Source organism: Scyliorhinus torazame, chromosome 1 (genome assembly GCF_047496885.1).
Source record: "Scyliorhinus torazame isolate Kashiwa2021f chromosome 1, sScyTor2.1, whole genome shotgun sequence".
NCBI lineage: Eukaryota > Metazoa > Chordata > Chondrichthyes > Carcharhiniformes > Scyliorhinidae > Scyliorhinus > Scyliorhinus torazame.
Window position 1 is genome coordinate 149,057,831 of NC_092707.1, and position 15,682 is coordinate 149,073,512.

At 50.4% G+C, this 15,682-nt stretch overlaps 1 protein-coding gene across 1 annotated transcript in view; it reads right to left on the reverse strand.

The window, feature by feature from the left end:
- Positions 1 to 15,682, reverse strand: part of cnksr1 (connector enhancer of kinase suppressor of Ras 1) — a 166,012-nt gene that overhangs the window by 120,096 nt on the left and 30,234 nt on the right. The window contains exon 7 of the mRNA XM_072501005.1: positions 12,877 to 12,933. Coding sequence (XP_072357106.1) covers positions 12,877 to 12,933 — 57 coding nt within the window. The remainder of the gene's footprint in view (positions 1 to 12,876; positions 12,934 to 15,682) is intronic.

A 15,682-nucleotide genomic window follows, 5' to 3' on the forward strand; every position in this document is an offset into this window, starting at 1 on the left:
GGCGTTGCCCAATCTATGTGGGTACTACTGGGCTGCCAATGTGGCGATGATCCGTAAGTGGGTAATGGAGGGAACGGGGACGGCGTGGAAGGGGCTGCAGATGGCGTCCTGTGTGGGCACGAGACTGAGAGCGCTGGTGACGGCACCGCTGCCGCTCCCGCCGACAAGATATACCACGAGTACGGTGGTGGCGGCAACTCTGAAAATTTGGGGGCAGTGGTGGCACCACAGGGGTGAGGTACAGGCCTCGGTTTGGTCCCCGATCCGAGAGAACCATCGGTTCGACCTGGGGAGAATGGATGGGGGGTTTCTGAGTTGGCATCGGGCAGGAATTAAAAGAATGGGGGACCTGTTTATAGATGGGACGTTTGCGAGCCTTGGGGCGCTGGAGGAGAAATTTGGGCTGCCCCCCGGAAACGCCTTCAGGTACATGCAGGTGAGGGCGTTCGTGAGACGGCAGGTGAGGGAATTTCCGCTGCTTCCAGCACGTAAGATTCAAGATTTGGTGCTCTCGGGGGTGTGGGTTGGAGAAGGCAAGGTCTCGGTGGTCTATCAGGAGATGCAGGAAGAGGAGACCTCGGTGGAGGAGCTAAATGGTAAATGGGAGGAGGAGCTTGGGGAGGAGATAGATGAGGGTCTGTGGGCTGATGCCCTGGGTAGGGTTAATTCTTCCTCCTCTTGCGCCAGGCTTAGCCTGATACAATTTAAGGTTCTTCACAGAGCACATATGACAGGGGCGAGGTTGAGTAGGTTTTTTTGGGTAGAGGACAGGTGCTCGGGGAGCCCAGCAAACTATGCCCATATGTTCTGGGCGTGTCCGGCACTGGATGGGTTTTGGAGGGGCTTTGCGAGGACTGTGTCTAAGATGGTGAACACCCGGGTGAAGCCGAGCTGGGGGCTAGCATTAATTGGGGTATCGGATGAGCCGGGAGTGCAGGAGGCGAAAGAGGCCGGTATTCTGGCCTTTGCGTCCCTGGTAGCCCGGCAGAGGATTCTGCTACAGTGGAAGGATGCAAAGCCCCCAAGCGTAGAAGCCTGGATCAGCGACATGGCAGGGTTCATTAAATTGGAGAGGGTAAAGTTTGCCTTGCGAAGGTCTGTGCAAGGGTTCTTCAGGCGGTGGCAACCGTTCCTAGACTTTCTAGCGGAACGTTAGGAGGTGGTCAGCAGCAGCAACCCAGGGGAGGAGGGGGGGGGAGGTTTCTGGTATGTGTTTATTATTGTTTCATGGGGGGTTTGTTCATTGGGGGAGTTTGTGATATAAGTGTACGATGTTGATCTGGGTGTTTTATGCTTTTCTTTTTTCTGTAAGGGGGGGGGGGGTTTGTTGAAAATTTGCTAAAATTTAATTAAAATTTTTTTTTTAAAAAGAGTTGTTAACATAGGACACATTCTTCACCCCATCAGTAGTTGTGCTGGAGAAAGTCTCGCCGACAGTGGTGTAGCCCTGTATACTAACAGTGCTAAATCAAATTTCTGTCCTCCATAGCCTTTTTGAGAAGCTGCTTCACAGTTCCCAACCCTTTCTCAGCTTTCCCGTTTGCCTGTGGATATAGTGGGCTAGAAGTTACATGTGTGAAGTTATAGTCATTGGCAAATTGTAACCACTCCAGGCTGCTAAAGCACGGCCCATTGTCTGTGACAACAGTAACTGGTATGGCATGTCTGGCAAATACATTCTTTGTTGCCCTGACAACTGAATGAGTTGTTGTGTCGGAAAATTTGAGTAATAGCCAATAATTATCAAATAATCACAGCCTTGACAGTAAAATATGTCCATGGTGACTTTTGCCCACGGTTAAGTAACTAGTTCGCTTTTCGCCGAGGTCTGTTTACATTGTGCCGGTTGGTTCATTCGGCATATCCGACACTGTTGAATCTAGTTGTCTATATCCTTGTTGATACCTGGCCAATACACCGATTATCGTGCTCTTCTTCTACATTTCTTAATGCCTTGCTGTCATTTGTGGATTTGTGCAAGAATGTCTTGTCTAAGACATGATGGAATTACAATGCGATCCCCTTTCAATAGAAAGTCATCTATTGTTGTCAGGTCTTCTCTGATGTTGCGAAAGTTTGCACATTTCCCTTTAAGCGAGACAGTACGTAGATATTGTATCACTTGCTGAAGCGTCGTATATCGTAGAGTTTCTGCCTTGATTATTTTAAGTTTAGCATCCGTGGCAGGTAGCATTGAAGTGATGAAGTTGGCTTGTGCTGCAATACGGAGTACACAGTCAACAACTTTGTTATCCTCGTGCATTGTGGCTCTGGATAACATATCTGCAAGTACTAAATCTTTCTCTGGTGTATATATTAATTCAAAGTCATATCGACGCAGCTTCAGTATCATGCGTTGAAGTCTTGGCGACATGTCATTTAGATCTTTCTTGATTATATTGACCAGCGGATGGTGATCTGTCTCGACGAAGAAGTGTGGCAGTCCATAGACAGAGTAGTGAAATTTGGTGATGCCTGTCAAGAGACCGAGGCATTCTTTTTCAATTTGAGCATACCTTTGCTTAGTTTGCTACATGTAGCGAGATGCTTACGCAACAGGCTTCCACGAATCGTTGTCTGCCTTTTGTAGCAGAACTACGCCAATACCATTTTGACTTGCAGCTGTTGATATTTTGGTGACTCGTGTTTGAGTGGTAGAATGCTAGAACTGGTGCAGTGATTAACGATGACTTTACATCTTGCCACTCCGCTTCATGTGTGGAGTCCAGATGAATGCAACATTTTTCTTTATCAGGTTTCTTAATTCAGTTGCCCTACTTGATAAGTTCGGAATTAATTTCCCCATAAAGTTGACAATCCCGATTCACGATATGGTTTCCTTGTCCTTTGGTAGGTATTGGCATTTGACCTACAGCTTTGACTTTTGATTGGTCAGGTTGCACCCCACATTTTGAGATGACATTCCCCAAAATTTTACTTTTTGAATGCCAAATTGGCATTTTTCTTTGTTTAGTTTGAGTCCATTGGAGTCAATTCTGGTGAGAACATTAGTGGACCATATGATGACATCGTCCACATACACGCATACACCTGGAATGCCTTCAACAATTGTCTCCACGGCACGGTGAAATATTTCAGACGCTGAAATGATGCTGAAGGACAGTCTATTAAAGCAATATCGACCATAAGGAGTGTTGAAAGTGCAAAGTCATTTACTCTTCTCAGAAATAGTTCCCAAAATTCCTTACCAGGTGTCAAGTTTGGTGAAGAATTTGGCATGCGCCATTTCCGTTGTAATTTCTTCACATTTTGGAATCTGATAATGTTCCCTTTTTATATTATCATTTAAGTCCTTGGGGTCTATAGAGATTCTGAGATCACCATTTGGTTTTTTAACACAGGCCATTGAGCTTAAGCTGTTGGATCGGTAACTTTTGATATGCCATTCTGCTGCATCCTATCTAGTTCTTCCTTTATTCGTTCTCTCAAGAAGTGCTGGTACTCGTCTGGGAGCATGAATGACTGGTTTAGCATTCTCTTTGAGCTTGATGCTGTAGGTAAATGGTAATGTCCCCATTCCATTAAACACATGCATGAAGTTGCTCAAAATAGATTCAATGTTATTTTTAACGAATCAGTGAAAGATTTGGCAGTGTGAATTCGTTGAATCAGGTTTATCTGGAGACATACTGGACACTCCAATAAGTGAGGATTTGGTGTCATCCACAATTTCAAAATCAAGTGAAATTTTAATGCCACCACTCTCAACTATGAGGTAGCATGAACCTTTTGTTGCTATTTTATTTCCATTGTAGTCTGTTAATCTACAATGCACTTGTACTTTTTATATTTTAGTACGAAGTCTTACAACACCAGGTTAAAGTCCAACAGGTTTGTTTCGATGTCACTAGCTTTCGGAGCGCTGCTCCTTCCTCAGGTGAGGAATTAACATCGTTAATTTTTATATTTTAGAAGGGTTGCTATTTTGCCCAAATCTGATTCTGCACTTTCAACACTCCTAATGGTCCATATTGTTTTAATCGACTGCCCTTCAGCATCATTTCAACTTCTGAAATATTTCACCGTGCCATGGAGACAATCATTGAAGGCATTGAGCCCAGCCAGGTGGTAGAAGTTTCAGTAGGGGAGCATTTTGGGAACAGTGACCACAATTCAGTAAGTTTTAAAGTGCTGGTGGACAAGGATAAGAGTGGTCCTAGGGTGAATGTGCTAAATTGGGGGAAGGCTAATTATAACAATATTAGGTGGGAACTGAAGAACCTAGATTGGGGGCGGATGTTTGAGTGTAAATCAACATCTGACATGTGGGAGGCTTTCAGGACCAGCATGTTCCTGTGAGGAAGAAGGAAAAATATGGCAAATTTCGGGAACCTTGGATAACGAGAGACATTGTAGGCCTCATCAAAAAGAAAGGAGGCACTTGTCAGGACTAGAAGGCTGGGAACAGATGAAGCCTGTGTGGAATATAAGGAAAGTAGGAAGGAAGTTAAGCAAGGTGTCAGGAGGGCTAAACGGAGTCACGAAAAGTCTTTGGCAAATAGGGTTAAGGAAAATCCCAAGGCTTTTTACACGTACATAAAAAGCAAGAGGGTAGCCAGGGAAAGGGTTGGCCCACTGAAGGACAGGGGAGGGAATCTATGTGTGGAGCCAGAGGAAGTGGGTGAGGTACTAAATGAATACTTTGCAGCAGCATTCACCAAAGAAAAGGAATTGGTGGATGTTGAGTCTGGAGAAGGGTGTGTAGATAGCCTGGGTCACATTGAGATGCAAAATGACAAAGTGTTGGGTGCCTTGATAAATATTAAGGTGGATAAGTCCCCAGTGCCTGATGGGATCTACCCCAGAATACTGAAGGAGGCAAGAGAAGAAATTGCTGAGGCCTTGACAGAAATCTTTGGATCCTCACAATCTTCAGGTGATGTCCTGGAGGACTGGAGGATAGCCAATATTGTTCCTTTGTTTAAGAAGGGTAGCAAGGATAATTCAGGGAACTACAGGCCGGTGAGCCTTACGTCAGTGGTAGGGAAATTACTGGAGAGAATTCTTCGAGACAGGATCTACTCCCATTTGGAAGCAAGTGGATGTATTAGCGAGAGACGGTTTTGTGAAGATGAGGTCGTGTCTCACTAACTTGATAGAGTTTTTCGAGGAGGTCACAAAGATGATTGATGCAGGTAGGGCAGTGGTTGTTGTCTATATGGACTTCAGTAAGGCCTTTGACAAGGTCCCTCAAGGCAGACTGATACAAAAGGTGAAGTCACACAGGATCAGAAGTGAGCTGGCAAGATAGATACAGAGCTGGCTAGGTCATAGAAGGCAGAGTGTAGCAATGGAAGGGTGCTCTTCTGATTGGAGGGTTGTGACTAGTGGTGTTCCGCAGGGATCAGTGCTGGGACCTTTGCTGTTCGTAGTATATATAAATGATTTGGAGGAAAATGTAACTGGTCTGATTAGTGGGTTTGTGGACGACACAAAGGTTGGTGGAATTGCGGATAGCGATGAGGACTGTCAGAGGATACAGCAGGATTTAGATCATTTGGAGACTTGGGCGGAGAGATGGCAGATGGAGTTTAATCCGGACAATGTGAGGTAATGCATTTTGTAAGGTCCAATACAGGTAGGGAATATATTGTGAATGGTAGAACCATAAAGAGTACTGACAGTCAGAGAGATCTAGGTGTACAGGTCCACAGGTCACTGGAAGTGGCAACACAGGTGGCGAAGATAGTCAAGAAGGCATACGGCATGCTTGCCTTCATTGGCCGGGGCATTGAGTATAAAAATTGGCAAGTCATGTTGCAACTGTATAGAACCTTAGTTAGGCCACAGTTGGGAGTATAGTGTTCAATTCTGGTCGCCACACTACCAGAAGGATGTGGAGGCTTTGGAGAGGGTGCAGAAGAGATTTACCAGGATGTTGCCTGGTATGGAGGGCATTAGCTATGAGACGTTGAAGAAACTCAGTTTGTTCTCACTGGAACATAGAACATACAGTGCGGAAGGAGGCCATTCGGCCCATCGAGTCTGCACCGACCCACTTAAGCCCTCACTTCCACCCTATCCCTGTAACCCAATAACCCCTCCTAATCTTTTTGGTCACTAAGGGCAATTTATCATGGCCAATCCACCTAACCTGCACGTCTTTGGACTGTGGGAGGGAACCGGAGCACCCGGAGGAAACCCATGCAGACACGGGGAGAACGTGCAGACTCCGCACAGACCGTGACCCAGCAGGGAATCGAACCTGGGACCCTGGCGCTGTGAAGCCAGAGTGCTATCCACTTGTGCTACCGTGCTGCCCAACGACGGAGGTTGAGGGGCGACCTGATAGAGGTCTACAAAATTATGAGGGGCACAGACAAGTGTGGATAGTCAGAGGCTTTTCCCCAGGGTAGAGGGGTCAATTACTAGGGGACATAGGTTTAAGGTGCGAGCGGCAAGATTTAGAGATTTACGAGGCAAGTTTGTTTTTACACAGAGGGTAGTGGGTGCCTAGACCTCGCTGCCGGAGGAGGTGGTGGAAGCAGGGACGATAGTGACATTTAAGGGACACCGTGACAAATACATCAATCGAATGGGAATAGAGGGATACGGACCCTGGAAGTGTAGAAGACTTGAGTTTAGACGGGCAGCATGGTCGGCGCAGACTTGGAGGGCCGAATGGCCTGTTCCTGTGCTGTATTTTTCTTTGTTCTTTGTCTTTGTTCCAGGTGTACGCTGTATGTGGACGATGCCATCATATGGTCCAATACACAGGAAGAACACTGTGGGAGACTACTCAAAGTTCTCACCAGAATTGACTCCTATGGACTGTCGTGTTGGTTGTTCTGATGCACAAATGATCCAACATGGCTGTAGATGGTACAACTCTGTTTTATTGTCTAATCAACGGTAACAGCTAACTACTGGCTTGGGTACGTGCTTCACCAGCTAACCTGTGGACCCAGCCCTATCACTATCTTAGTGAGGCACTCAGCACATGGTCTATGTCTGAGTGGCACGCTGTGAGCTCTGTGCTCCGAGCTATCTCCTGGTAGAATGAGCAGGAACTGTGGTGTTCCCTGTTTTATAGTGCGTCTGCTCTCACTGGTGATTGGCTGCGATGTTATGTGTGTGCTGGTTGGTCCAACTGCCTGTCCAACAGTGTGTGTGTGATTGCACCATGATATGCTGATGTGGATATCATGACATCCCCCCCTTTCACAAAGGATATGTGCCTACATGCTAATAAATAGAAATGTGTACTGAGTGCATCTGAGTATGTGTGTGCAATATTTACAACATGTACATGAGGCTAAACTATACAGAGGAAGGTGTCAGGTGCAACAGAACAATGAGGTTGTACCAATAACAGAACAAATGCAATCAGCAAATGACGAGAGAAAACTCTGGAACAACGAACGACAAGAAAAAAAAACTTGTTAACAGTACTGTAAAACAATTCAGTGAGTCCAATGTGCTAACAGGCTCATAACTCAAGTCTCTCAGGTGGGCAACAAATTCGGGTTGACCGCCTCAAGGGTGGGTCAGGATCCACCAGCTGAGGAATGGGCCTGGCCACGGGCGAGAGAGGAATAGGCAGAGTGGCAGGAAGCTCCACGAAGTCGACATCAGGGACAACAGGAGGGCGTGGCACCGGTGCATGATCACGTAGCGAGTGTAGAAGCAGCCGAAGGGCCCGCTGATTATGCCGGCGAATGGAGCCATCAGGCATACGAACCAGGAATGAGAGGGGAGCCACGTGGCGGAGAACCTCGGCGGTTGCCGACCAGCCACCCTCCGGTAGGTGTATGCGGACATTGTCTCCAGGCGCAAGGGCAGGAAGACCAGTCGCCCGAGCGTCATGTGCCAACTTCTGCTGAGCACGCTGTTATTGCATCCTTCGCAATACTGGAGCATGGTCGAGGTCAGGAACATGAATGGACGGCACAGTGGTCCTGAGGGTGCAACCCATCAACAGCTGGCTGGCGAGAGGCCCGTGGACAGTGGGGCCGAACGATAGGCCAGCAGGGCTGAACAGAAGTCAGATCCGGCATCAGCAGCCTTGCAGAGGAGCCGCTTCACAATGTGGGCGCCCTTTTCCGCCTTGGCATTCGACTGAGGATGCAAGGGCTGGACGTCATGTGTGTGAAGTTGTATGAAGTGGCAAAGGAAGACCATTCTTGACTCGCAATGCAAGGCCCATTGTCAGACATGACGGTGAGTGGAATTCCATGGCGAGCGAAGGTTTCTTTGCGGGCCCGGATGACAGCTGATGACGTCGTGTCATGCGGGCGTATGATCTCCGGATAACTTGAGAAGTAGTCAATCAGAATAATGTAGTCCCTGCCGAGCGCATGAAAGAGGTCCACGCCCACCTTCGCCCAGATGGGACGTGACCAACTCATGGGGCTGAAGGGTGTCAGGGGGTTGCGGCGGCTGAAACTTCTGGCAGGTGGGGCAATTGAGCACCATGTTGGCGATGTCGTCGCTGATGCCCGGCCAGTACACAGCCTCTCGGGCCCTCCGCCTGCACTTTTCAACCCCGAGATGGCTTTCGTGCAATTGTTCGAGGACAAGCCGGTGCATGCTGTGTGGGATCACAATCCGGTCCAACTTCAAGTGGACACCATCAATGACGGCCAAGTCGTCCCGGACGTTGTAAAATTGTGGGCACTGCCCCTTGAGCCACCCTTCCGTCATGTGGCGCATCACACGTTGTAGAAGGGGGTCAGCTGCAGTCTCACGGCGAATGTGGGCCACACGTGCATCAGTGGCCGGCAGATTGGCCGATGTGAAGGCTACTTGTGCGTCGACCTGACAAACGAACCCCTCCGAGTCGGGCGGTGTGTGACCGCCCTGGACAGAGCATCCGCGATGATGAGATCCTTCCCCGGGGTGTAGACAAGTTGGAAGTTGTACCTCCGGAGCTTGAGCAGAATGCGCTGGGTCATGTCGTTGAGGCCTTCTGGATGATGCCAACCAGGGGGCGATGGTCGGTCTCCACAGTGAACTGCGGAAGACCATATACATAGTCGTGAAACTTGTTGATGCCAGTCAACAAACCCAGGCACTCCTTCTCAATCTGCGCATAGCGCTGTTCTGTGGGGGTCATGGCCCGCGACGCATAGGCGACCGGAGCCAATGATGCGGTGTCGTCCCGTTGCAGGAGTACCGCCCCAATGCCGGACTGGCTTGCATCAGTCGAGATCTTTGTTTCCCGTGTGGTATCGAAAAATGCCAGTACCGGGGCGGTGGTGAGCTTGATCTTGAGCTCCTCCCATTCCTTCTGGTGTGCGGGCAGCCACTGGAATTTTGTTGTCTTTTTGACCAGGTGGCGAAGAGCAGTCGTGTGCGAAGCAAGGTTAGGAATGAACTTCCACAGGTAGTTGACCATCCCGAGAAAGCGCAGCACTGCCTTCTTGTCTGACGGCTGCGGCATGGCTGCAATAGCTGCCACTTTGTCGGCATCCGGCCGCACACCCGACCGGGAGATGTGGTCCCCCAAAAACTTTAGCTCAGTCTGGCCAAAAGAGCATTTGGCTCGGTTAAGGAGCAGGCCCTGATCCCGTATCCGTGCAAAGACATGCTGGAGACGACTGATGTGCTCCTGTGGTGTGGTGAACCAGATGATAACGTCGTCTCCGTAGAAGCGTACCCCTTCGATGCCTGCCATCATCTGTTCCATGATGCTATGGAACACTTCGGAGGCCGAAATGATGCCGAATGGCATCCTATTGTAGCAGTATCTGCCAAAGGGAGTTTTGAAAGTGCACAGCTTCCTGCTGGACTGATCCAACTGAATCTGCCAAAAGCCCTTTGAGACATCAAGCTTGGTGAAGATTTTTGCCCGAGCCATCTCGCTCGTGATTTCTTCTCGTTTGGGTATGGGGTAGTGTTCCCTCATAATGTTGTGATTTAAATCTTTTGGGTCGATACAGATCCGGAGCTCGCCGGAGGTCTTCTTGACACACACCATGGAGCTGACCCATGGCGTTGGCTCCGTGACCCGGGAAAGCACTCCCTGGTCCTGCAGCTGCTGCTTGAGGCGGTCCTGGAGTGGTGCTGCGACCCTATGAGGTGCGTAAATGACCGGGGTGGCGTCCGGTTTGAGCCGTATTTTGTACGTGTATGGCAGTGTGCCCATGCCTTCGAAAAACTCCTGGTTGTGCACGAGGAGTGAGTGGAGCTGCGCCCTAAAGTCTGCATCTGGGAAATCGGACGTGCCTTCTGGAGACAGAGTGTGTACCCGCCGAACGAGGTGGAGGATTTTATGCGCCTGTGCGCCTAACAGAGAGTCCTTCGAGGATCCTACGATTTCAAATGATAATGTGGCTTTGTGTGCGTTGTGTGTAACATCGAGCTGGCAGGACCCCGTGGCCGGGATGACGTTTCCATTGTAGTCAACCAGCTGACAGTGGGATGGCAGAATCGGTGGTTTAACCTTCAAGGTCTGGAAGGCTGACCATGCGAGGAGATTGGCGGAGGCACCAGAGTCCAGGCGAAATGTGATCTGGGATTGGTTGACCGTTAGGGTGGCACACCACTCATCGCCCGGATCAATGCTGTGCACTGGCAGCGGCTGGTGGTTCCGACTTGGGGACATCTGGTTCTTGTGGATTACCGCAACGCGGAAGGGCTCCCTGTCTTCGGTATCGCTGGTCTGCATACTATCTGGATATGACTCAGTGAAGGTGGGCTGAATCCCCCGCACGTCCCTGCGAGGCTGGCGGAATTGTTGGGAGTTGGCAGATAGAGCTGCTCGACAGCAGGCAGCATAGTGGCCCATCCTGCCACATCGTAGGCATTGTACAAGCGCGGTAAGCCTCGGAAAGCGGGCAAAATGGCCACCCTCGTCCGGGCGGCGGGCCAGGAGGTACTCGATCGACTGGACCGGCTCCGCCTCGTGGGGCCCGTGCCGTGCCGTTTCGGCCGCCTGGATTTGGGAGTACCGGCTGGTCGCGTTCTCATGGAGGACGCAGGTCTTGATGGCAGTCGTTCGGGTGAGACGCTTTATTTTAAGGAGCTGCTGGCATAGGATGTCCGAGATGACCCCAAAAACTATCTGGTCCCATATCATGGAGTCGGAGGTGGCCTCATAGCCGCAGGACTGCGCGAGGATACGGAGGTGTGTTAAGTAAGATTGGAAAGGCTCACCCTTACCCTGCAGGCGCTGCTGGAATACGTACCTCTCGAAGCTCTCATTGACTTCCACGCTGAAGTGTTCCTCGAGCTTCAGAAGGACCGTCTTATATTTTGTTTTGTCCTCGCCTTCCGCGAATGCCAGGGAGTTGTAGATGTGGATGGCGTGTTGCCCCACCATGGAGAGGAGGCGGGCGATCTTCCTGGTGTCCGATGCATTCTCCCTGTCTGTGGCTTCTAGGAAGAGCTGGAAGCGCTGTTTAAACAGCTTCCAGTTTACGCCGAGATTGGCAGCGATTCGGAGCGGCTGCGGTGGGCTGATGTTTTCCATGGAGCAGGATGGCGGATTTCTGAAAGGGTGCAGGTAGGTCTCACGTCGCTGGTTAGCTTCCACTACTGGTATCAGGAGTGTTGGGTGTTCTGATGCACAAATGATCCAACACGGCTGTAGATGGTAAAACTCTGTTTTATTGTCTAATCAACGGTAACAACTAACTGCTGGCTTGGGTACGTGCTTCACCAGCTAACCTGTGGACCCAGCCCTATCACTATCTTAGTGAGGCACATGGTGTTTGTCTGAGTGGCACGCTGTGAGCTCTGTGCTCTGAGCTATCTCCTGGTAGAATGAGCGGGAACTGTGGTGTTCCCTGTTTTATAGTGCGTGTGCTCTCACTGGTGATTGGCTGCGATGTTATGTGTGTGCTGGTTGGTCCAACTGCCTGTCCATCAGTGTGTGTGTGATTGCACCATGATATGCTGATCTGGATATCATGACATGGACTGAAACTAAACAAAGAAAAATGCCAATTTGGCATTCAAAAACTAACATTTTGGGGAGATGTCATCTCAAAATGTGGAGTGCAACCTGACCAATCAAAAGTCAAAGCTGTTGATCAAATGCCAATACCTACCAAAGGACAAGGCATCAGCACTTTCAGAATTTTCTCTTTCACATCCAGGGGATTTGTATGTTGCACATGGATACATTTACATTTACACCAGGACACTGCAACAATATTCTGCAGGCTTACAGGTAAACATGCAGGAAATTGTAAATTATTTCTTCGACCTGTTAAAAGATTTGTAAAACTCCAAATGAACATTTGAAATAATTGTTCAGACATTATGGGCGATCGTGATAAGATGATATTTATTGCCCTCCCTTGGCAGCCCGGTGTAGATAGTGAAGGGCCTTATTTTTAAGCTGCAGAAGTCTTTGTGATGACGGTGTTCTCACAATGGTACAAGATCAGTCATGTTTAAGGGCTGTGATAACTGCTCGAGGAACAATAATGGGTGACTTTGAGCAGATCATGGAGATGGCGGTGGAAGTGCATGGAAGGTCAGGTTGGATCGATCACTCAATTAGAAGGGGACCCACAGATAAAAAAAACACAAAGCAAATAGGAGAGAGAAAAACGGGAGGAAAAAACTGAGACACGCACTCGCAAGTACAGAGTGACAGACAGCAACAATAGGGAGAGACGTGCACAGGTAGGAGGTAACTCAGCAACAGCTTCTCGGGGAAATGAACAAAAGGCAATGAACACTGCTTTACTAAGGTCACCTATATTACAAGAACAATTTCAAATAGAAATGACTCATACACACATTAATAGACATACAGGTACACATTGATGGAGACAAATAGATTAACAAAAACTGGCATGGAGATACACCGAGATAAAGAACAGGAATTGTATACACACACACAAACACATACAACGTGAGTGACACTCTGAAGAGTGAGTGGAATGAACAAATTATACTCACATTTACCGTGGTTCCTGTGATAAAATGCAGCCCGTTATTCGACTTGATTTCAATTCCCTGAACAATATAAAGGAGCAGCTTTTAATCCAAGCAAGGGCAAACAAAAGTGACCAATTGCTTGAGAACTATGTGTTCATAAGCACTGAAGCCATCGCTCTCCAACAGTTGCACGCAGAAACTGAAATACTTCTTGGGCACCCGTGATATTCTCAGTGAATGTCCATGTCAGCTCGGATCACAGCTGTCACAACCCTGAATCAATCAACTTGTAGAACAACCCACAGTTTTTATTTTAAATTTGGCATTAGATTTTAGCTTTTAACTTTGAACTAATGCTGTAAAATAGTTTAATTTGGGGGTAAATTCCTGATCAGGTTTGAGACCTATTCAGTTATTGTAAATTAGCAGAAATTCCAACCTGAATATGCCAACATTGGACAGAAAACTCTTAGCCTGCACCAAACCTCCTGTGAACACCCAAATCAACACATGCTTCTTTGGAGCATTCATAGACCAGAAAGTGGTCAGTCGGATAATACACAAAATTGAAACCTCCTTAAAGGATCTTTCAAGTACAAACAATTTAAAACAATATCTACATAGGTTGGACACTTAATATGATTATGTTGCCCTGGCACCTCCCCAAGGCAAACTTAGCACATAGACATGTGAATATAATTCGGAGCAGTGTAAACAGAGTATCTGAGTAAACTAAAGCTGCTACAATGTAATTATCAGTGGCTCATTGCATCTAAACATCCTGATTAAAAGGAACAAATTAAAAAAAAAAATAGAATTTCTTACTCCACGCCTAATGTTGCAAAGGCATAATTTAGAGGGGCTGTATAAATCAGGATGGAGCTAGCTGATCTTAGCTATGGTAGCTACAAAAGCAGAATAATTGATGTCTTGATCACTGGCCAGAAAGGACAGGAATAAACAACCAGAGATCCTACTCCTGATCACTATGCAGTGACACCTGTTGGAACTTGCATATGTGGTTGCAAGCACATCATCCCACCCATCCCAGCATCATCAACCCTACCATGTCTTACACTCACTGTCTAAATGCAAACTTGGATAACTACATGGCAGTAGTACCAGAGGATTAGAGAGCCTGTGGCACAATATCCAACAATAACTGGTGCCTACAGGACAGGAGATAAATAAATAAATATCCTTTATTATTGTCACAAGTAGTCTTACATTAACACTACAATGAAGTTACTGTGAAAATCCCTTAGTCGCCATATTCCACTGCCTGTTCGGGTACACTGAGTGTCCAATTCACCTAACAAGCATATCTTTCAGGGCTTCTGGGAGGAAACCGGAGCACCCGGAGGAAACCCACGCAAACAAGAAGAGAACGTGCAGACCCCACACAGACAGTGACCCAAGTCAGGAGTTGAACCTGGGACTCTGGCGCTGCAAAGCAACAGTGCTAACCTCTGTGCTACACTGTCAATTAAAAATTTTATTCAGACAAAAATTGCAATTATAATCATTCTAAATACTTGACTATCTCAAAATAGATGATTGAGAAGAGAGGGGGGACAGAGAGAGAGACCGGTAGCGCGGGAGGGAGCGCGAGGGCGAGGGAACGTGAGGGCGAGGGAACGCGAGGGCGAGGGAGCGCGAGGGCGAGGGAGCGCGAGGGAGGGCGAGGGGGCGAGGAGCGCGAGGGCGAGGAGCGCGAGGGCGAGGGGCGCGAGGGCGAGGGGCGCAAGGGCGAGGGGCGCAAGGGCGAGGGGCGCAAGGGCGAGGGGCGCAAGGGCGAGGGGCGCAAGGGCGAGGGGCGCAAGGGCGAGGGAGGGCGAGGGAGCGCGACGGCGAGGGAGCGCGAGGGCGAGCGAGCGCGACGGCGAGGGAGCACGACGGCGAGGGAGCGCGAGGGCGGGGAGCGCGAGGGCGCGCGAGGGTGAGGGAGCGCGAGGGCGAGGGAGCACGAGGGCGAGGGAGCGTGAGGGCGCGCGAAGGCGAGGGAGAGGGCGGGCGAGGGCGAAGCGAAAGGGGGAGGGTGAGTGAGGGTGAGCGAGGGAGGGCGAGGGATCGCGAGGGAGGGCGGGTGAGCAAGTTAGAGGGAGTGCGAGGGCGAGGGTGCACGAGGGCGAGGGAGCGCGAGGGTGAAGGAGCGCGAGGGCGAGGGAGCGCGAGGGCGAGGGAGCGCGAGGGCGAGGGAGCGCGAGGGCGAGGGCGAGAGAGCGCGGGAGGGCGAGGGAGGGCGTGGGAGGGCGGGTGAGCACGAGGGCGAGGGAGCACGAGGGCGAGAGTGCACGAGGGCGAGGGGCGCAAGGGCGAGGGGCGCAAGGGCGAGGGGCGCAAGGGCGAGGGGCGCAAGGGCGAGGGGCGCAAGGGCGAGGGGCGCAAGGGCGAGGGGCGCAAGGGCGAGGGGCGCAAGGGCGAGGGGCGCAAGGGCGAGGGGCGCAAGGGCGAGGGGCGCAAGGGCGAGGGGCGCAAGGGCGAGGGGCGCAAGGGCGAGGGGCGCAAGGGCGAGGGGCGCAAGGGCGAGGGGCGCAAGGGCGAGGGGCGCAAGGGCGAGGGGCGCAAGGGCGAGGGGCGCAAGGGCGAGGGGCGCAAGGGCGAGGGGCGCAAGGGCGAGGGGCGCAAGGGCGAGGGGCGCAAGGGCGAGGGGCGCAAGGGCGAGGGGCGCAAGGGCGAGGGGCGCAAGGGCGAGGGGCGCAAGGGCGAGGGGCGCAAGGGCGAGGGGCGCAAGGGCGAGGGGCGCAAGGGCGAGGGGCGCAAGGGCGAGGGGCGCAAGGGCGAGGGGCGCAAGGGCGAGGGGCGCAAGGGCGAGGGGCGCAAGGGC